The 22,496-nt window shown below is 38.4% G+C and overlaps 3 protein-coding genes across 4 annotated transcripts in view; 2 read left to right on the top strand and 1 right to left on the bottom strand.

Moving 5' to 3' along the window:
• Positions 1–831: 831 nt before the first annotated feature.
• bud23 (BUD23 rRNA methyltransferase and ribosome maturation factor) lies at positions 832–14,432 on the top strand. 2 transcript variants are annotated; one of them, XM_036149935.1, is made up of 12 exons: positions 832–853; positions 6,266–6,303; positions 7,101–7,196; positions 7,491–7,573; positions 9,663–9,759; positions 9,853–9,949; positions 10,037–10,087; positions 10,202–10,287; positions 10,459–10,504; positions 10,601–10,662; positions 13,835–13,924; positions 14,060–14,432. In XM_036149935.1, exons 3-12 carry the CDS (start codon positions 7,108–7,110, stop codon positions 14,112–14,114), a joined length of 756 nt encoding a protein of 251 aa, XP_036005828.1. In that variant the 5' UTR covers positions 832–853; positions 6,266–6,303; positions 7,101–7,107; the 3' UTR covers positions 14,115–14,432. The 2 variants fall into 2 exon arrangements, with proteins under 2 accessions (XP_036005828.1, XP_036005827.1); XM_036149934.1 differs by lacking the exon at positions 832–853 and adding an exon at positions 4,723–4,885.
• dnajc30b (DnaJ (Hsp40) homolog, subfamily C, member 30b) lies at positions 1,600–3,720 on the bottom strand. The gene has a single exon (XM_012871851.3). It carries the CDS (start codon positions 3,689–3,691, stop codon positions 2,543–2,545), a length of 1,149 nt encoding a protein of 382 aa, XP_012727305.2. The 5' UTR covers positions 3,692–3,720; the 3' UTR covers positions 1,600–2,542.
• Positions 14,433–16,952: 2,520 nt separating the features above from the next.
• stx1a (syntaxin 1A (brain)) overlaps positions 16,953–22,496 on the top strand; it is a gene marked incomplete in the record, with an annotated part of 89,545 nt that continues 84,001 nt past the window's right edge. Inside the window, 1 exon segment of the mRNA XM_036149937.1 lies at positions 16,953–17,420. Within this exon segment, the coding sequence (XP_036005830.1) occupies positions 17,391–17,420 (30 nt within the window).

Consider the following 22,496-nt stretch of genomic DNA (forward strand, 5'->3'; position numbering starts at 1 on the left):
GACCTGGGTTTGAATCCCAGTTGTGCCGGGAGGGGCATCTGGTGTAACAAGGGAGCAGCTGAAAAGACTTTGATATGTGTTGTATGACAATTTAATTTACAATTTTTATGCTTTTTTTTAACAAATTAATTAAAAGTATCTACTGGGGTTAGAACCACTTTTATTCTACAATCTCCTAGATTTTTGCTTTTAAAAAAAAAGTTTGCTCACAAAGTTAATTTGCCTACACGACTCACAGTTATAACACAATTCTCACCTTTTAATGTGCTCTCTTAATTTATGGTTTATTTTGGATGCATTTTCCTGATGATTCTGTTTCCAAACAGAAACATTCTGGAGCACAGCATCTATCATTTACTAAAGATATGTTGAATAAAAACATAAAAAAAAAAAATGATTTTTTTTTTTTTTACTGATCTAAACAAAGGCTTCAAGTTGTCTTCAGACATCTTTTTGAGTTAGAGTTAAAACAGATTTTATAGCTAACAGGAGTTCCAATTGTGGACATGTAAACATAAAAGTTCTAAATGTTCTGACCTTCTGTACTCCATTTTTATATATAGTTACCTGCACAGTATTGCATATCTGTAACAATAGGTTTTCTGCACTATTTTATATTTTCCCTACCAAGCACCCAGACCTACTTGTGAACTTTTACTGCGGATCTTTGGAGACTTTGTTGGTTAACATTTGCAATATGTTGAAATTTGTTTAGGAATTTGAGGTACAGCAGATAAATCCTGGGGGGAAACAGCCCGGTGTTGTTTGGAGCCAGTCTACCACCCACTGGTCACCTCATTATAGCTCACATCTCTTTGTGGAACCTGGACCATTCGTGCTTTGAGCTCTAAATGTGAGTAAACTAGTAAGGACCACAGAATCACATTTAAGAAAGCACAAGGGATAAAGGCCTAAAGAAGGTACCTGCTGTAAATAGGTTGTGGAGACGGGACACCTTCTCTGATTTACTCAGGCAGGCAGGAGTTTCCGGAGTAAACTTGTGAAAGTTGATGCCAAATTTAACAAAACATTTTTTCACTTTCCAGTTTGTCAAACTTGAAATGATTTATTTGCAGTATACATGAAATCTGACTTTAGCAAAGACCTGAGATGCATGTTATTAAACAGTAGCAATAAAATGTTACAATAACTATCAAACTATGATTTTCCCATTAGATGATTACAGCTAAAACCTCATCATATATCATTCTCTGGGATAAATTACGTGAATCATACTTTATAAGAGTTTGGGATTAGTTTTCCTCTGTATTTTAACCCATAAATCTAAGGCAAGCAGCACAATCAGCATCAACAGATTTCAGAAGTCATGTTCTGCATTTTAATTCTGTTTGTAAATGAAACGGTTGGAAACTATACGTTAAAGTGTAGGTTAAGTTGTATCAAGCATTGCACTTGTGTTTCCTGGATTTATTGTTGTGTTTAATGTTGTATGCATCTGATGTTTCACCTGCCTACAAATGGAAATAAGCCTCTAGCGGCTGTATCTGATACAAATGTGTCTCTGCTCTTGTGAGATTAATGTTCCTGTGCATGATCTGAATTAATAAAAAAAAAAAAAAACTCAAATATAGCCACCCATGAAATATTTTTAGATTTTAATACTTTGTCAATCATACAGTATGTACAGTACATTGACTTATATACATTTATACACCTGAAGTGAAACTAGCAGGTGTTTACTTTTGCTGTTAACCTATAATATTTAAACTGTGCACTTTATCTTCCGATAACAGATCCAATGTAAAAGGAATAACAAGAGCACCGTTGTTTGTTATGAAAAGAGCAATCCTCTTTTTATGTTTAGGCTTCATTTGGAGAGAAAACAATCACTTTAAGGTGCCAAAAGCTGTCCAGCATCAGAGCTGAGACCGCAAATAAGAAAAGCAAACATGTTTACAAAGTACATGATCATATCTGGCTGAAACAATGATGACCCATAATCAGAAGTGTTGGTTATTGTTAGGGGCATTTAATAAAACGATGCCAAAATTCAAAATAACTTATTAGCGCACATTCAATTGTAGTAACTAATTTATGACTCATTAATCCTTTCAAGGAAAACGGTTATTTCTTCAAGAAGAAATAATAATTTGAACCATCTGTCTCATCAAAAACCTACTGTACAGTTAAAATTGTGTGTTTTTTTATTTATTTTAACCATTCATGAGTTTATTTCTGTGGTGTTTTTCAAACAAACAACGGTCTAAGAAAGGCCGTAAAGCAACAGACAGCTTATTACAGATAGCTTAAAGCTGAATTGCACTTCAGAACAACTTCTCATTCATGTCCAATCATGGTATCAAGTGTACAACAATTTCCCCATCGATAAAGATGATTTGATGCCTGTGAGTTTTTTTTTTTTTTTTTTTTTTTTGGGAGATGCAAACTGCAAAGGTCCAGTTTTAGAGCAGTTAGTCTTTAACTCCTGCAGCAAACTGTGCAGCACCTGAACAATCGGAGGTAGCGCCCCCGTCTAACCCACTGAGAAACATCCACCCCTGCTGCTGCTGCTGCTGCTGGGTCAAGGCCTGTTCAGACTGATGAAGAAGAGCGCTGACATGCCCACCAGCATGATCAAAGTTAACTCCAGAATCTTCTCCTCCTTGAACTTGTTAACCTTCTCCTTGTGCATCTCCTCCATCCGCTTCTTCCTCTCTCGCAGTTCCTTCTCCCTCTGAAGCTGCTCTCCGTAATGAGCCTGATAGAAGGCGTCAAAGTCAAACATGGGCCTTCCACCGGTACGGGAGAACTGCCTGGCTCTGTGCTGATAGTGCTGCTGCTGCTGCTGGGAGCCCGTGGATCTGCCTGATGGGTATCTGGAGGATGGCTTCCCTGAGCTCTGAAGATCCGACTGGCTCAGGATCCCTCGGTCATACTTCCTCCTCAGGCTGATGTTGCCCAGCACGGTGTACGCCTCGCTGATCTGAGAGAAACGCTGCGTGGCGTCCTGGCGGCCCAGGTTCTTGTCCGGGTGGTAGATGAAGGACTGCTTGTAGTACGCTGTCTTGATCTGCGACTGCGTAGCACTGGGGGACACTTTGAGGATGTCATAGTAGGCGGTTTTACTCCTGTGGAGCAGAGGGACCTCCTCTGAACTCCTGCTGTAACTTCTGGCTGCTGTGAAGGCTCTGAAGGTATCAGGGTGGAGTTTCAGGCGGTTCGGTGAAGCTCCACACCCTGATCTCTCCTCTGCGAGGATGAAGAGGACAGTACAGAGCGTCCTGAGCTGCTGAGTGGACATACAGGCGTTAGGATGGGTTGAAACAGCTCCTCTGGTCCAGGGTGGGTTCATGCATGAAAACAGCTTTTCGTGATGGCGCCCAGGCGGCATCAGCAGGCTTGTTTTGGCGGCTGTTTGGCTCTTTTTGGCTTCGGGGAGCCAGAATAGACGAGCTAACGGTTTGCTTAAAGAAGTGCAACCAAGAAAAGCCACGAGTTTCTGTTGATTATTCGTTTTTCTCACTCTGGAAAGTTTCTCAGAATTGAGTTGAGGTGCTCTTTTTCTTTGAGCCAGCTGGGCGGATTCCTCTGTAAAGTGCCTTGGGTTGCGCGCGTCGTTTACCGGGAGCAGTCCGCTGGTTCCTTTGGGGCACAGCGTCCGAACCTGGCCGGGTCCGGCGGTTGCCAGCCGGTAAGCTCCGGTCCCGAGCCGCTGGCTGACCTCTGCCATTTTTACCAACACCGAGCCGGTGAACGAACGCGGACAAGTTCCGGGCGTTACAGAGCAACGAGCCAATCAGGTGTAATGTTTACCGGAAGTACTCGAGATCATCAACCAATCAATTTTACCGAGATAATACGTTCGAGAATGCCGCGTTAGGAGGTAACTGGGAATTTCAAAAACATTGGAGAAAGGGTCTCGATGAACATGTTGGATATCTGTCAGTCCGGCAATGGGTCTAACCCAGAATTATATCTTCAATTCCCCGAAAGGTGACTAACGCTTAAACAAAATCTGTTGGTCAATTAAAACATTTTACTGGTAGGTTAAGAATAAATAATACATATTGTGCTATTTCCTCTCTATGGGTTCATGATTTGACTGAAATACTATTTGTGGTTATTTGGTTGTACTAGAAGAGATATACTAATTCCTCCTAGTCTTTTACATTGACGTACACGGAAACTCGAAAGTTGTGTAATCTAAAATTGGATTGTCAAAATTCCGAGGTAACACGAATGCATCAGGCGTCGTGTTTCCTCTCTTAAAATAGTAATATATTTTGTAAGCAAATTAAACAATGTTAATGAGGTTGTTGCCGTTATTCATATTTTGAAATTTTAAATTTAATATTTAGAAATACCTGGTGAGATTTAAGCCATTTGTGGGTGACTTAAAAGATTTAGAAAGACCAACAAAATTGAAATTATTTGAATATCGCTTGGCATTCTTTATAGAAAGAGGAAGAAAGCAACTCAGAGATACAAATGTTAAAGTGTATGGATTATCTTGTTTTCTCTACCAAGTCTTTAAATTGCTAATAATAATAATAATAATAATAATAATAATAATAATAATAATAATAATAATAATAATAATAATAATAATAATAATAAGTATTATTATTATTATTGTTATTTTTATATTTATATTAATATCGTTTCCTGATCAAGATATACACAGTTTATCAAGATAAACTGAGTATGATTGAATGAACAGCAGGTGGCGGTATAGCGCCGCTCCACAACAGCGTACCATTATTTAGAATCAGAGAATAAGAGCTGTGTATATCACATGTGGATAGCCTGCTACGAACACAACGTTTAGCTTGATTTTCAGACAACAAATAAAGAAATAAAGAAATCCAGGAGGAGTATGGCTTCCAGCTGCCGGAGACCCGAACACACAGCTCCACCAGAAGTGGTTAGTTTGACGGCTTTATTTCCTGTAGCCGCTGTAACTCTCTGACTTTTCAGGAAATGTGGGAATCTGCAAGGATTTGTTTTGCGTCCTTAATTGAAACAAAATATCTTTAAAGTGATACTTATACTTGTGGTTGTTTATCGTCTGCACGTTTATCAAAATAGTAATTTGAAGTGCTCACATGTCAGTGTTTTTGTAGCTTCGTCCTGTTCGATAAAGTATATCAGCAGCAATCTGCCGAAATGTGATTCGCTTTTAGAGTTTTATGATTAGTTAGACCACAAGCATGTCTTGAAGACATGAAAATGTGGATGAATTTAAAGGTTTTGTTTTTGAATTCAGACACGCCAGAAGTTGCTCTCTATAGAAAATAAACTGTCTAGTCAGTCACTTTATTTGGATGGCACTAAACTGGCTCCTGGTAATAAAGTAAAACACCTTGGTTTTGTTTTGACCAGTAAATTGACATTTAAATCCGATATTAAACCGGTTTCTATGATTTCCGTCTCAGATACAAAGCCCTTAATAAGCAAGCGTCATCATGCATCAGAGATTGTTCCCAACGCAGCAGATTTACTTGTGGTTCCTAGAGTCTCTAAAAGTAGACTGGGAGACAGATCCTTTAGCTATCAGGCTCCTCTCCTGTGGAACCAACTCCCAGTTTTGGTCCGTGAGGCAGACACCCTGTCTACATTTAAGACTAGGCTTAAAACTTTCCTTTTTGACAAAGCTTATAGTTAGTGGCTCAGGTTATCCTGTACTTATGCTGCTTTTGGCTTAGGCTGCTGGAGACATAATGAACACTTACTGCTTACTACTACCATTATCCTTTTACTTTTCTACCTCATAGGAAATAATTCCCGGATCAGTGCTTCTATGTTTTTTTTTGTGTGACAAATGTTGAGACTTTTGCTCCTATTCCTTTTCATGTTTCTAATGTAATCTTTTGTTCTTTCCATTTTGAATGTTTATTGTTGGCTTTTTAAAATGCTTTATAAATGTAGTAGTAGTCTGCTTTTGTCTTCTCAAAACCCGTCGGCCATGATAGCTGGCCTTTCACACTGGGGTGTTTTCTTCCTGTTAAAGGGGAGTTTTCCTCTCCACTGTCACTAGATGCAAGCTAAGTATGAGGGATTGCTGCAAATTCCATGACACAATGCGAGTAACGGTCCACTGCTGCTCCAGTCTCTTTCAGGAGAGCTGCAAGTCAATGACTTGATGAAATCTGCTGGATTTCCCTCGATAGGAATTTTTTTAACCAATCTGTCTATATGACTGACTTTGTAAAATGCCTTGGGATGATATATGTGGTGGAAAATGTGCTATATAAATAGACGGCATTGTATTGAAATATTGTCTGATCCTCTTTCATCTCTGCAGTTCTACAGTGAAGAAGAAGCAAGGAAGTACTCCCAGAAGTAAGTCTGAATCTTTTATGGCCTACTACTATATGTGTATAGATTGGGACTGTTATGATCTAAAAGGTTTTATAGGAAAAATGGAAGAGAGAACAGGAATTAAACAACTATAAGTTTATACATAGGCCCTAAATTTAATGTAGTAAAGGTATATACGAAGGGCAAAAAATGTGATAACGATTCCAACTCACTCTGGGTGAAAAGCCAAGAAGAAAAAAATATAATTTTGTTAAATGAGTAGACCCTGCCTGACCAGGAGCCAAAACTGCTCTGTCTCCTCTGGATTTAGAGAAAAAGTCTTGAATTGAAGAAGTTGCCTTACCAGATTAAATGTCAGTTTTTAGTCTTGGATTGTGTGAAATCAATTTCTAAATAAATGCGACTTATAGTCCGGTGCGTCTTATGTTTATTTACTCTTTATGACGCATTTTTTGACTGATGCGACTTATGTTCCGGAGCGTCATACAGTCTGAAAAATATGATAAATTAGAGACGCTGGGTTTTTCATGCAAAGCCAATGAATCAGTGTTTTCTTATCTGATTAAACGAATCAATAAGACTTTATCATTTAATTTGTGCCACAAAAGGTTTAGTAGGTCAAATGACTAACTTGTGTTACAATGCAAAGACACATTCCTCTTGTATCAGTTTAGCAGTGTTTATATATAGAAATACTATATCAGCATGTTATCTATTAATTAGAGTTCTATTTTGAAAGGTGCTGTCAATTACAGATTGTTTTCTTGTGTAGAAACATTGAGCCCCGCTAAAGTCTAGCTGACCTTCCTGATCCACAGCTCTCGGATGATTGAGATCCAGACTCAGATGTCAGAGAGAGCAGTGGAGCTTTTAAGCCTGCCAGAGGGACAAGCCTGCTTCCTCTTAGACGTTGGGTGAGTAAGTTACACCGACTGGGATCAGAGGCAGAGTTAGGTTGTTTATGGGAAGCAAAAAGGTTCGCATAAAATTACATATTTATGTTATAGGACATTTTATATATAGATGGCAATTCTTTCTGACTTGTTCTGTATTTAGAGCAGTTTAATGTTTTAAAATAATTTAGTTTAGCCATTAAACTTAAGCACATTTACATCGTGGTGTATTTGTACTATATTAAATGTCAATCTGATGCATTATGAGAGCCAGAGGGGGAAATCTGAGGCAGGATGTTGTGTTCTGCCTCCCAGGTGTGGATCTGGTCTCAGTGGAGATTACCTCACAGAGGAGGGACACCACTGGGTCGGAGTCGACATCAGCACTGCCATGCTCGGTTTGTTTCACACACTTTTCCTCAATTATTGCTTAATAATTAAATGTAAAGAATAGCTATTACTGGACGATTGATCTGTGTAATGAAATCAAATTTATCTCATAGCCCACAAAGAGAATTACTAAACAGGTTTTTAAATGGAAACAAAAAAAGTAACCTTTAAAATTCCTTTTAACCTTAATTTATTTCACAGATGTATCAATATTTGGGTGTAATACAGAGATGTAATTAGAATATGTAAGCTGTTGTTGATTTTAATTCAGTATGAAGTAATAACTTTAAACAACACCGTTTTAAGTTTTAGTTTATCGGGAGCTGAGGAGTGTAACTGCTGCAGTTTTCGAATGAAAACTGTTTCCCTCTCCTGTTAAATAGAAACATTTAGGATGAGGTAGCGGCTGTCAAAGTCACCCTTATGATGCACAATTCAACAGGTAAAATAGATGAGTTTCAGGTGTAGATAAGAGTTGGGATTTTACTGATGAAATGATCATAAATATCCATCCACCCATTTATCTGATCAAACATCCGTCTGTATTTCTGTGCATCTTTCTCTTTATCTGTGGGTTAACTATGCACCTCATTTCTGGGGCAGTGGCCACAGGACATGACCAGCCTGGGTCAGCAGAGGCATGGGCTCTCTGTCCGTCTAGTTATTCACACATCTATCCATCCCTTTGTCCATCCATGCATTGTCTGAGGATCTGATCAATCTGTATGTTTGTGCGTCAACCATCCGGCCTTTATTTCAGGTTTTTTTAGTTTAAAATCAGAAAAAATGTTGGAACCCTTAGCTTCTTGTTTAAGCTACAAGTATTGTGATTATTAATATTGATGTGTCAAATAATGTTTTTTATTCTAAATATTTTGATTAATACTTTATAGTCATAGAAAAGAGTCAGATCTGGTTTATGAGGAAAACGAGTGACTTCTAGCAAGGTAATGACTCGATTTAGGACTTTTGGCTTGATTTTAGTGCTATTTTTCATGTTTAATAAATATTTATACTTCTACATAACATCATTAATAAGAAACTATTAGACAAGCGCAAAATGTTTTATTTTAGACTCAATGTACAGAGCAGGGGTGTAACAATACAGCAGTCTACATTAATACATCGATTGATACAATTACAACGATGCAAAATGAAAATATGGATTCACCTCATCATCTATACGCCTTTATTTTGAAATCCGCAAGGCATGATAATAATATTATTATTATTATTATTATTATTATTATTATTATTATTATTATTATTATTATTATTATTATTATTATTATTATTATTATTATTAGAAGAAGAATTCTGTATTGATTTAAATACCTGTAACAGAGTTGATATCCTGTAGGCGTGAGCATGTCGCTTCCATCCTAGCGTCCCTTCACTGGCTCCCTGTGCGCTACAGAATTATATTTAAGCTTTTGTTATTTGTTTTTAAATGGTTGAACAAATTTTCGCCACCATATAGATGTGAGCAGATTCAGCCTTGATGTTGACACGATCCCTTAGATCAGCTGATGAGCTGCTGCTGACAGTCCCTAAAACTAGGCTGAAGCCCAGAGGTGACAGAGCATTCGGTGTTGCTGCTCCCAAGTTGTGGAATAATTTACCATTGATTATCAGACATGCTTCCTCTTTTCCTGTTTTTAAATCTCTTTTAATAATCCATTTTTATTCTCTGGCTTGTAATACACTGTGATCTTTTTGTGTATGGCATTTTCTTTTCTTTTTTTATGTGTAGTACTTTGGCCACCCCTGCATTTTTAAAAATGTGCTATAGAAATAAATAACTGTGTTAGATGGGCAGATGATATTTCATTATATTGACTGCAGACTTGTGAATGGAATTTAATCATATTGTGACAAATATTGTGATAATGGCAAACTTTGTATTGTCATCCAATCAAATTGATGGTATGGTGATAAAACTGGTGGTTTACACCCCAGGTACCGAGTAGTTTTGCATGTTAACAGCTGTGAGATTATTAATATTATTTTTTTTTTTTACAGACTTAGTTTATTATGTCACTAATTATAGTGGATTAAGGTCTTAAGACCAAACCTTGAACATTTTCCTGTGAACAGATGTTGCTCTGGACAGGGAGGTAGAAGGAGACCTCCTGCTGGGGGACATGGGTCAGGGGATGCCTTTCCGACCGGGCACCTTCGACGGCTGCATCAGGTAAACGACGCAGCGGCGCATCAAACTCATTTTAAGCTTTTAAACAGAGTTCTGAGTTTTTGAGTTCAACTTGTGCTGTTCTATTCTTGTCAGTATCTCTGCTCTGCAGTGGCTCTGTAACGCTGACAAACGGTCACACAGTCCACCAAAGAGACTCTACACTTTCTTCAGTACTCTCTACTCATCTTTGGTAAAGTTTTACTATCGTTGACCTAACCATTAAAAAATCAGTCTCCTAAATTTCTGAGAAGTAATTTTAATGTCTTTGTTATTTTAGGCCAGAGGCTCTCGTGCAGTTTTTCAACTTTATCCTGAAAACTCAGAACAGGTTGAAATTACGGCCTCATTTTTGCGATAAGATGCTTTTATTTGGAGTCTGAAATTGTCTTGTGCTTTTATTTATCTGTGATTGTCCTCCCATTTTTATTTTTCTGTCATAAAGCTTCAGCTCATTACCTCGCAGGCCATGAGGGCAGGGTTCACCGGAGGCATGGTGGTGGATTACCCCAACAGCAGCAAGGCTAAAAAGTCAGTTTGCTCAGATATGCTCAGCCTCCTCCCTGTGCTGTTGGTACTTTCTGTAATAATGTGTGAAACTGGCATCAGTTTGCAATAAAAGTTGAACTAGAAAGGAAGTCAGTCTGTCATTGAAACATGAAAACAGATCATCTCACCCTCACGCTTCTTGTTTACCTCCAGGTTCTTCTTGTGTCTGTTCGCCGGTGGGACAGGGGTGCTTCCCAAAGTAAGGAACATATACGATAGCTGTGATTTTTATAATTTTTTTTTATTACTTTCTGTCTCAGTAATTTTTACCTTTTTTAAATTCTGATTATTTCAGGGTTTGGGGTCAGAAACTTCAGACAGGACTGTTGGCAACCAGGTTCAATACTCAGGACAACGGTAAATGCGCTCTAAGCAGAAACAGGTTTCAAACCATTGATAAAGATGCATTAAAAGCCTTTTTCTTGCAGCGGCGTAAGGTCAAACTTAAAAAAAAAATTAGAAAAAAAAATCAACATTTAATTTGAGTACATTTGTTCAGTTGGGAAAAAAATAAATCCCACATTAAGAAATTGTTACTTTAGCTGTGCTTCACTTTTGAAGTGGATGGCAGTGGGCGTGTCCCATTTGTCTCCCAGTGATGGAAGCAGTGCACTGGGAGGTCGAGGTTTCTCGACTCATACCCCAGACAGCCCTGCAAGACCCCCTGGTTAAAGTAGCGACACCCCCAGTAAAGAAATGTTTTCCCCCCAGTGGCTCGAGGGTTAAAAAAATTATTTTCTTAAATAAGGAATAACGTCAATAAATTGACAGAACATGGTGCATTCCAGATTTATGCCTCCGGGTTACATTTCATCTGGACAAATTTGCATTGATAGCTGGAGATTATGAAATGCCACCCCCCAATAGGTCCTCTGTGACCTCACTCCACCAACAAAAGCTTTTCTTACCATTTAAGAGGTAATCACCTCCCACATAATCACTTCCTCCGGGGCGACCCTCTGGCTGACGTTATGTAATTCACCCAGTGTCTTAATAGCTGTAATAAGCGAACCATGACTTTCTGTATCCTTTGGGTTTGAATTTGATGTGATAAATAGTTTCTTTTATTCCCTCTTAGAAAAAAAACGAGTCAAGAGAACATACCATTCAAATTAAGCCAGGTGTGTTTTGATTAGTTGGTTATTGACAAAGTAAAAATGGCTACTCACCTAAAAATTCCTGATACCTACAGAGCTGGATGTTATAAAACTGGAGAAGGACCCAGGTTTTTCTTGCCATAGGGAACAGCATGGCAAAAGGGAAAAGGAAAATGTTTCATAAACGCCTTAAGCTCACTGTTCAGTACCGTAGAGCAGAAGTCCCCGATCTCTTTTGTGGCACAGACCTAATGTCAGGCGAGGTGTAGTGATTAAATGCAACTAGATAAAATGATGCGGCCGGCATAAATACAGGTTCTAAATAACATAAATATTCACAAATATAAAGTGCATGAAAGTAGAACTTCCTATAACGCTGAATCAATGGGAACCCAGAGCTTGATTCTCTGCAGCAAAGCGGCCCCATCTGGGAATGATTGGAGACATTAGCTGTGTTTACATGGACATGAGTAATCGGAATATAAATGCTTCACGTAAACGCGCCAATCAGGTTAAGCTAAATCTAAAGGAAATCGTATATTCTGAATGAGCCATAATCTGAACAGCGTCCATCTGACTTGTTCCAACCAAATCACTTGGACTGAGGCAAACTTCCCTGACTGCGCATCTGTGGCTGATATCTGCTGTCATGTAACGCAAAAACATGGCGTTATATTTGTGCCACCAAAATGAGGGCACAGTTGAGCGCCACCAGACACGTATTGAGCAGGCGGAGTCTGAGATTTCTTTCTTTCCTGCACACTCAGAAATATAACTTTTTTTTTAAGGAAATTTGACATTTCTGCGCTTGTCAGTGTTCCTATTCTGAATAAAGCCTGGTGCAAGTAAACATCTATCATGATTGAATTGACTGACTTTCTGCCCATAAAAAATATGTATTCTGATTATTTTTTTGTTTCTAACCTGAACATTTCAATCTGATCAAGGAATTTCACTCTTTTAAACATAGCTAATGACAACTAAAGTGTGTTGCTTGCCCAGTCTACTTCTTAATTTCTACATTCCTTACGTATCTTTAAGGCCGTCCTCGTTGTGCAGCTTCTCATAGAAGTTCACAGCAAATGTCGTTGGTGACAGAAGGATACGATTTTCACCAATAGTGAACGGCTTCTTGGCCTTAGCAATAGGGCTAGCCACCAAGTATAGCACAATCAGCGCATTGGTTGATGTGATTAAGACATGCGTCAAGAGTGTGCCATGTACGGATGTAATCAGATTCAGAACAGTTTTCAAAATAAAATCCCATTCAGCCTTGCGTAATAAAACAGAAATAAAAAGGGTTTTATTCTTTTTGTGTGGCCTTGTACGTTTTCAGTCGGGTTTCTGCACTCACCACAGTACCGAGACGACCCTTGTCAAGGTGTCTGGTGACATCTGTATAAACACTGACTGTGGAAGAACCATTGTGCTGGTATTATTGAACCTCAGTGCAGCATTTGAAGCTGTTCATCAATCCTTTCTGTTAGAGCCCCTTGAAAACTGGGTCGGCCTTTCTGGTACAGCACCCAACTGCTGGGCAAATTAACAGAGAAATGGTTCACAACCCATAAGATGAGTTTCTGCCATGGGCATCTCGGTCCACATTGATTATTTCTATAGAAAACCTAAGAGAAGAGCCTGTAGGGGGCAGTAACTGTTGCACACGTTATTTCATATAATAGATTATATTTCTGATGTGGCTTTATTTTCCCCACTGAATAAATGTGCTGTAATTGTGAGATTATGCTACAGCAGTAAAATACATGTTACCACATCTTTTACTGGAGACACTGAGTACAGAGTGCTCTGGATAAGCGTTTTGGGTTTAACAGCTTATTTCAGTCACTATTGTTGGTGTATTTTATTGTGAAGTTGCTGCCTGAGCCTTTCTGGGGTTGCAGGAAAAATAGCTTTAATATACTTTCCTGTTTTGTTGATGCTTGAAGCTCACAATCGGGATACTTGGCCTAATTTATTTTAAAAACAGTCACCTTGGATTCAATTTAAGGATATCGCTCCCAATATTAACTTGTTTTTTTTTAAAGTTATTTTGTTTCTTTTAGAAAAAAAAAATAGTAGTAATTATCTGATTATGTCATAAAGGCCTAATGTGATTAGTCACTTTTATTTTGGATGCCTTTGAAAGCAAGTCTTATATAGCAGGTCAGGGCGTCAATCAGTGCAGGTTTAGTCATACTTGTGTTGTTGAAGCCAACAGACCAAAAGAAACTCCCAAAGGGTCATTGTGCTGCCTGACTTAAAACTCTGTCCGGCAGCTTTTCCTCCCTTTCACATTCTTTTTTTTTTTTTTTTTTTTCTCCCTTTCACATTCAGATGTTCAACGTCTTCTCAGTCAGATGCTTAGGTGTGAATGTCCCTTGTTGAATACATCGTTTGAGTACATTAATAAGCTTTTCTTCGTTTTTGTGAAGATGTCGGTTTAACAACATGAAAGGAAAATCAGCAAAGAAGGGGCGAGACTGGATAATGGAGAAAAAGGAGAGAAGACGACGTCAAGGAAAGTACGTGATAAATGAAAGTATTTCATTTTAAAACATGATGATGATTTTGAACATTTTAACGCACTTCACTTTGACTGAAATCTCTTTCTGATTGGCTGATGTCCCCTGCTTCCTCTTGACTGCTATTTCCTGCAGGGAGGTTCGACCCGACACAAAATACACTGGACGTCAGCGGAGACCTCACTTCTAGCTGTGACTCATGCAGCTGCGCCTTCATTAGTGCCCGGCTGAACCGCACTCGTGTGCGCGCACATAAACACACGCGGTCACCCCTGGAGCTGCGTCGTGATTGGACTTTTCATGTCTTTAATTCAAGTGGAAGAGAGGCAAGCGAGGAATTACAGCAAATCGCTTTTTATATTTGGTCAAGTGCTCGGATGTTGGTTTGTAACAAGCTGTGAGGAGCTGGGGTTTTGAGTTTGAGGTGAAGTACACGACTGAATATGTGCTGCAACAAAAAAAAAGACAGCAGAGGAAATGTTATACGAATAAAACAACTTTTAAAGGATATGTCGTCATTTTCTCATTTCTTTGCTGTTAACCCTAATTTTTCTTAAAACAAACTTAGTGTAACTTACCCCCATGTGAAAGCATATTCCTGCCCCCAGACAAATTTGAAAAATTCCATCAAAATAGGTGGAGATACTTAGGAACGGGAGGGAGGGGTCTTTGTTGATTTGCCACATAATATCATGGAGAGTGAGCAGAGTGATGCTGGTAATTAAACCAGGGCTCAGTTTTTTGATGTGGAGAATTTTTAACCCCCTCATCACCGAAGGGGGTGATCCGCCGCTCAAATTGAGCCGCTGGATCAAGGCGCTGACTTAGCAATGCCTGATGCCAGTACTGCCGACGCAGTGGAGGACAGGATCTTTCCAACAATATATTACATTTATTTCCTGCTTTGTAATCCAGGTGGGGATCACTGACGGCTTTGCTCATGCAAGATTAATTTGCAGTGTGGAAACTGAGTGTGGTTGATCTCTCGGCTCTCTTTGCTCTGACTGGATTGTGTGTTTCAGGACGAGGCAGCAGCTGTCTGCCTGTGAGACAACACTGTGGGCAAGACGATTAACATTTATTCACTGAACTGGATATTAGTTACTGATATATGCAACATAATTTTGCTTATGTTGCAGATATCTTAAATCACAATTCATACTAGTCGGTGACATTACGAGTAGTCCAGATTACATTATAGATGTCTATAATGGTAATCCTGGATAGATAAACTTACTAAATAAATGTTAAAACAGCTTGCCATACCACCACAGCAGCAGAGCTAATGACGTCAGCTTCTCCAAATTACGTCACAAAAACTTTTAAATCAATAGTAATACAAATTCAAAATTTAATGCAAGACCACCTTTTAACCCTAGGAGGGTGCCACACTGACAATTTTAGACACCAAAGCAGGATTTTAACAAATATGGACTAATTTTTCAAAATAATTAGGATATGTAGACGTTACTATAAGCCAACCATGTTAACAGTTTATTGACAAAAAAGTTGATTTGGGGGTAAGTTACCTTTAATGGAATTCTTTATATTGCTTCTATGAGAAATGCATAATGCATGGATACATTAATAGGGAATAAACCGTTTTAATGTAAAAGCCCTCTTATTGAAGTAGGTTTGAATCCACAAAATAGCAGGAAGAAAGTCCTCAAGTTTGGAGGAAATAGTTGGTTTTCAACAAAAATGACTACTTCCTGCTGTAGAACATTAATGTGTAACATTTTCCAGACATTGTGCTTTATGTGGCTTATCACTATATGTATACAAGGGGTACCTCTTTATTTTTGTATTTTACATAAATGCTCCATAAACGTTGGTTTGTTGTGAAAAAAATAGGAAAGTAATGATATATAGGTTTATCTCAATTGATTACAGTATTGTTGAAACTCATATATTCATTATACACAGATCGGTATGCTTTGTGTTTATTTCTGTCAACTTTGATGATTCTTATGTAATTTGAATATTACATACTAAACAAAACCATTTTAATAGAGACATGCCAGTCTACTGAGGAATGCATTTATGTACTGAAAAATATGTGAACTCAAACGTGTAAGAAAGTGATATATGGCCAGATGGGACCATAATATAACATTTTGGGCTACATACAAAACATTGATGATGAAAAGCCTACACTCTGAGAACATGGTGGTGGCATCATCTTGCTCTGGGGATGCTTTTCATCAGCAGCAGAAGGGAAGCTGGTCAGAGTTGATGGGAAGATTGAGAAAAATAAAAGTTATCCAAGGGAACAAAGTTGTTGAAAGGTGCTTTAGAATGAGACAGAAGCCTTGTATCAGGGCAACAACAGTAAAAATAAAACCAGAGCTACAATGAAATGTTTGAGACCAGAGCAAAGCTCTGTTAGAATGTCTGTCCAATCTGATGAGCTATGTTGCAAAGAAAGAGCAGAAGTTGTCTATAGCTAATAGAAACACAACCCTAAAGAGGCGCAGCTGTAATTGCAGTAAAAGGTGGTTCCACAAAGCGTTAACTTGGGGGTGTATGAATGCATATGCCTGCACTCTTTTGAGATTTTCATTATTTGTATAACATTTTGACAACCTTTTTCTTCCACTTTACAAATTTTCACCGTGTTGGTGCATGACACTAAATCACAGTAAAACACAAACTGAAATTTATGGTCTTAATGTGTCAAAATAAAAAAAAAAACTCAAAGGTGTATAAATACTTTCCCACACTCTTGAGTCCTTACTAGGAAAAAGTAATTTCTTATTTCTTTTATATATATATATATATATATATATATATATATATATATATATATATCTATATATATATATATTATATATATATATATATATATATATATATTTATATATATATATAGCTATCTATATATATCTATATATATCTCTATATATATATATATATCTACACACACTTTTTTATTTTTTTTAGTGAGGTCCTTTGATTTGGCTTCTATTTGGATGTTGGCCTCGCCTCTGCCCGAAAGAGGGCGCTGTTGCTCACTAGAAGACACCTGGGCGTTATCCTTTAACCTGCTCAATCGATAACCTGAGCAAACACCAATTCCCGTCTCAGTTCCGCAAACATACAGTGCTGGTTCATTTTACCTTATCCCACATCCTGCTGGCGCAAAATTCACTGGAAAGTGACAGAGTGTGCTTTGTTTTGTTTTTTTGTTTTGTTTTTTGCGGATGTATTGAAGGGTGAGTTATAGGTGTGTATTTAATAGGTAATCGGCGGAAGGCTCTGTCTCACCTTTACACACGAAAGTAGTCCCTGTTAGTAAAGAGAAGGGGGCTCTGAGCGTCTCCCTGCCGCCAGACGCACCTCCTCGCACGGCTCGCATCATCCGGTCGGTCTCCGCCCCTACGCTCCATCATCAGCGCCGATCCAGAGCAGGAAAAAAAAAAAACGACAGCAGCACGAGGATTCACATCGGTGGAAATAAGGAACCATGAAGGACCGCATCCAGGAACTTAGACATGTGAGTTTCAGCTTGATTTTTCTCCCCCAGCTTTTGTTTGTTTTTGTGGGGGGTTTTTTCTTCGTCTCCACCTGTTCAGCCTGAGCAGGAGCGGCTTGAGTCGGGAGCGCTGCTAGAGCAACAGTTGTGAGTCTCGGGGGTCTGATGGAGGCTCTGCTTTATCAGGAAACGAGCGCAAATTGAGCTCAGGGGCTGATTGTGCGCGCAGATCTGGATAAAACCCAACTATTATTGATTTTATTATTATTTTATTTTCACGTTCAAGCAAATTGGTGTTTTTTTTGTTTGTTTTTTTTTTTACCATGAAATGTATCCTCACTTTGAATTATGCTGTTTAGCGGTGAGACTAGAGGAAGTTCACAGATTAAAAAAGGTCCTTTTTAACGCATCAATTCCTACTATTGATATATGGAGCTGAATGAAAGAGCTAAAGGCCTTTGTGCAATTATCTTTGAGAAATTGCAACGTAACAAAGAGAGCGTTGAATATTAGGCTTATTGTATTGAATTATGTGAATTAGTCTGTTTGCGGCATTGTATTCCAGCTGAGCTGTGATGTTGGAAGGGAGACTGATCTCACCTGCTCAATGTCCTCTCTGGTGTACACACAGGGCCAAGCTCACCAGCAATGACTTACTATGGCTACCATTTGGGGGGACCAAGGGTCTAATAGTCCTAAAAATGTAAACATATATGTACCTTTTTGGGAAAGCTTTTAAAATACAAAGGAATTCATGTAACTTTTAAAGTTTGTCCAAGAAGCACAAACTCAAAATAAGTATCTCTTAACATTTATTCTCAAAATTATCTTTCCAATAGGACTATTTACACAAACTTCACACAAGATGCAAGTAACTGACTTAATTTGCAAATATAAAGAAACAAGAGTGATTGGTTAATAAGTTAAGGCATATGCAAAGTGGGGATAATCATTGGAAACATGAGGGAGAGAGGCTGCAAAACAGTGCAGAAAGTCAGTAAAACAGCTGAAATCTGTCATTATATGGAAAGCTATTCTGCCTTCAAGTAATGCCAAACAAAATTGACCACTATGGTTCCCTAGGCTTATGGTTTGATACTCCTGGGGTCCTGGGGTCACTTAAAAGGTCAAACATATGGTAAAACTGTATTTACATGAAAAATATAAACTGTCAAAGGTACAACTTACAAATTTTTCTATTAATAAAACAGGAACAGTGTTTCCTTTTGTTATTAGTGGCTGTCTTTAGTGGCTGACTTATAAATAAATGTATTTATATGTAAAAGGAGCAAATGATTCAAATTAACACTGAGAGAAGAACTTGCCTTGCAAATGTATTCACCCCCTTGGCCTTTGTCGTGTTTTGATACCTCAGAACCTGGAATTAAAATGGATTGTTTGAGAGTTTGCACCATTTCATTTTGCAGAACCTGCCTGCAACTTTGAAGATGTGTTTTTTTTATTGTAGAGCAAACAACAAAAAGGTCAAAATGACAGAAACATTAAGCATGCATAACTGTTCACTAGCTGCAAGTCACTTTAGATCAGTCACTATGAGCTCACCACATCTGGCCACAGGGATTTTTGCCCGTTCCTCAAGGCTAAACTGCTCAAGCTCCTCCATGTTGGATGTTTTTTTACTTGTGGACAGCGATCTTCAAGTCTAGCCACAGATTCTCATTGGATTGATATCTGGACTTTGACTAGGCCATTGCAACACATTTAAGTGTTTCCACTTAAACCACCGGAGTGTTGCTTTAGCAATCTCTTTCAGGTCGTTGTCCTCCTGAAAGGTGAACCTCTGTCCCAGTCTTAAATCACAGGGAGACTGACAGATTTTGCTCAAGAATATCTATGTATTTACCCCCATCCATGTTCCCTCGACCCTGACCTGTTACCCAGTTCCATCTGCAGAAAATCATCCCCACAGCACAATGCTGCCACCACCATGTTTCACTGTGGACATGGTGTTCTTGGGCTGATGGGGTGTGTTGGGTTTGCACCAGATAACGGTTTTCCTTGGTGGTAAAAAAGTAACATTTTAGTCTCATCTGACCAGAGCAGCTTCCTCCATACATTTGGGGGTCGCCCATGTGCCTTTTGGCAAACTCAAAAACTCAAAACACTCCTTCTCATCTTTAACACTAAGTAATGGCATTTTTTTCTGGCCACTCTCCGATTAAGCCCAGGTTTGGGGGGGTGCAGCTTATTGTGATCCTATGGAAAGATCCTCTAGTCTCTGCTGTGCAACTTCTTCAGGCTTACCTTTGGTCTCTGTGCTGCCTTTCTGCTTAATTCCCTCCTGGCCCGGTCTGTAAGTTATGGTGGGCGGCCCGGTTCTGGTGGCAGGTTTGTTCTGGTACTATGTGCTTTCTATTTGAAGACGATGGAGCTCATAACGCTTCGGGGAACATAAAACATTTTTATTTCATTTCCTAAAGCCCCACCTGACTTGTTATATATATATATATATATATATATATATATATATATATATATATATAGCTTTAGATATAGATATATAAATAAATATATATAATTCCACTATGTTGTGCAGATCCATTGCATAAAATAAGATATATGCAAGATATATATACAACCTGTAACTTAAATACAACATTTAAGTTACAGATTGGGATATAACAAAATAAGTAAAAAGCCAAGGTGGGTAAATACTTCAGCAATGCAATTTAAGCAGAGATTCATTCTGTGCATGTCCGAGCCCAAATTAATTACTTGTTTAAATAATTCAATCACTCGCTTTTCGGCCATCAAGAGCACGCAAGCTATATATATTCAAAAGGGCCTGATATAGAGTACAAAGTTATTTCTGGCCTTTGTGAATCATTTGAAAAGTTAGTGTTCACTCTAAGATACTCTCCAAAATGTAATCATAAGATAAAACATCAAACATCAGGTGAATTAATTTTTAAAAAAATCTCTATTTTTCAGTTTAGGGCTGGACATTATTTCTATTGTTTATTTTGTTATTTTTCTTAATTTTGTATTTTTTTTTTTTAGTTCTGGCAAGCGCGCTTCTTCCAGTAGTCTGTGTCCTGTGTAGCTGCCTATATGGCCTATACCATAAACTTGCTCTGACTAGTTTAGTCCTAATTAGTGTTATATGACAAGGTTTCCCATTTCAAAGGCTTCACACAAGAAGCCTTTCTTGATGAGTAAAACAGAAGAGCTTCCTTAAGACTTTTGCAACTTTATTGCTGCAAAACATACTTTAGGGTTTCATATTAAGCACCATTGGGGGTAAAATCCATACATAGAAAGAACATTGTTTCAACTAAAATGAGCCACAACCAAGTGTGCCTCAGAAGATTTTTGTCAAATAAATATTCTGAATAGTTGTCCAAGAGCCAGGGACCTAAAACAGAGAGCTTTAAAAGGATTAGAAATTAGCATGTACAGTTTTTCCATCAAAACACTCCATTATTTTCTAATCTGTAATGGCTTCTGTGTACATACACTCACTGTCTCATGCTCTATTACTAGAGAAAATTTACATTGAAGCTTGTTTTAAATCTGCTGTACAAAATAATGTGAATTTCATTTCGCATTACCCTGAACCGATAGGGATGACATTTGGTCCAAAGGGTCATAACATCTATGACTACATGGTATTTTAAAGCTAAAATGACCACAGGTGACAAATTACCTAAAACTAAGCTACATTTAATTAAAAGACTCTAAGAACTAAATAAAAGTGTGATCGAGTGCTGTCCATGCCTTGATCGGACAGAGCTATTTTGGCAACAAGAGCATAATATTCGACAGGTGGTCGTATTGATTTGCTAGCTATGAAAACACATCCCACTAATTATTTGAAAGTAAAATGAGACCTGATTTTGTCTTGACTTTACGCAGAAATAATTAGCTGATTAGTGTCCTCCACAGAAATATTTCTTTTTAAGGGGCTGCATGTGTTTTGGTAAAGTGGCCGATATTAAACCAGTGTCGTTTTCAGTAGAAATGAGGGAAGAAGGAGGAAACTCAACAAATTCAGTGATTTGGCCTCAAGGGAATCAATCCAGCCTTGTTAAATGTGTGTGTGTGTGTCTCAAGACAGGCGTGTCTTCTTCATCTTGCCACGCTGCTGCCTCTTCCTCGTCTTCCTCCTTGAAACTGCTGCTGTTCAACTGAGAGAGACGGAGAATTAGACAAAACTCCTCCTCAGTGCGAAAGGAGCTCAGCCAATATTGAGGCGTATGGTGTGGGGGGGTCGACAGCAGTGATATGCCAGCTGCTGATCCCATTTTTCTTTCATCATTTTTGATCATATCGCTCATATCTGAGAGATTGCAGCTGAAGCGGCTGCAGACAGACCTATTTTAGGCAATTCAGACCAAATGGAGTTGAAGCAAATTGCAAGTCACAGACAGTTATTTCCCAGCAGCACTCGATTAATATTGTTTTCCATATACAGCTTCCACTCGAATCTCTGGTTGAGTGTCATGGAGATATCGCTGCGAATCTGTGGGACAGCACGGCAGAATATTGGTGAAATTGTGCTTACATAACAATCCCAACCAGCCCCTGAACAAAGACAAAATATGCAACATGTTTTTAAATTGTCTCTGGGTTGAAACTTTCACTGTCAGGCTGAGGAGATGCTGAATAAAGCTTATATGTCCATACATGTCTTTATGCTTCGTTTTTCACAAGCTTTCCCATTTTGCCTTCATTGTTGCTTAATGACGAGAGACGTTGTCAATTCTGGCACATGTGTTTGTTACTTTTGAGTTTTCATATAAATAATTTTGACATTTATGTATATATTTTTTTAGAATTAGAAGAGGTTGCATTTTCATTTTTATCACAAGTGTAGTATTTGTTGGCTGTCATCAAGTTTTACCCATAAACTTCCTGCATGCTTGACATAGTTTTAAGATGGTCTTGAATGAAATTTGGGAGTCTGCAGAGTCCCTTAAAGAATTACTCATATCCCCATCTTAATAAAGTGGACATACAAAGAGAGGCCTCTTTTTATGGTCCTCCATAAAGCATCGCTGCAAAGCTGTGAGGAAAAAAACGTGGCGCCAAACTACCAGTGGAAGTTCAGCAGGGTCACCAAATGTAGCGACTGCT

This window comes from Fundulus heteroclitus, chromosome 18, assembly GCF_011125445.2.
Source record: "Fundulus heteroclitus isolate FHET01 chromosome 18, MU-UCD_Fhet_4.1, whole genome shotgun sequence".
Classification (NCBI taxonomy): domain Eukaryota; kingdom Metazoa; phylum Chordata; class Actinopteri; order Cyprinodontiformes; family Fundulidae; genus Fundulus; species Fundulus heteroclitus.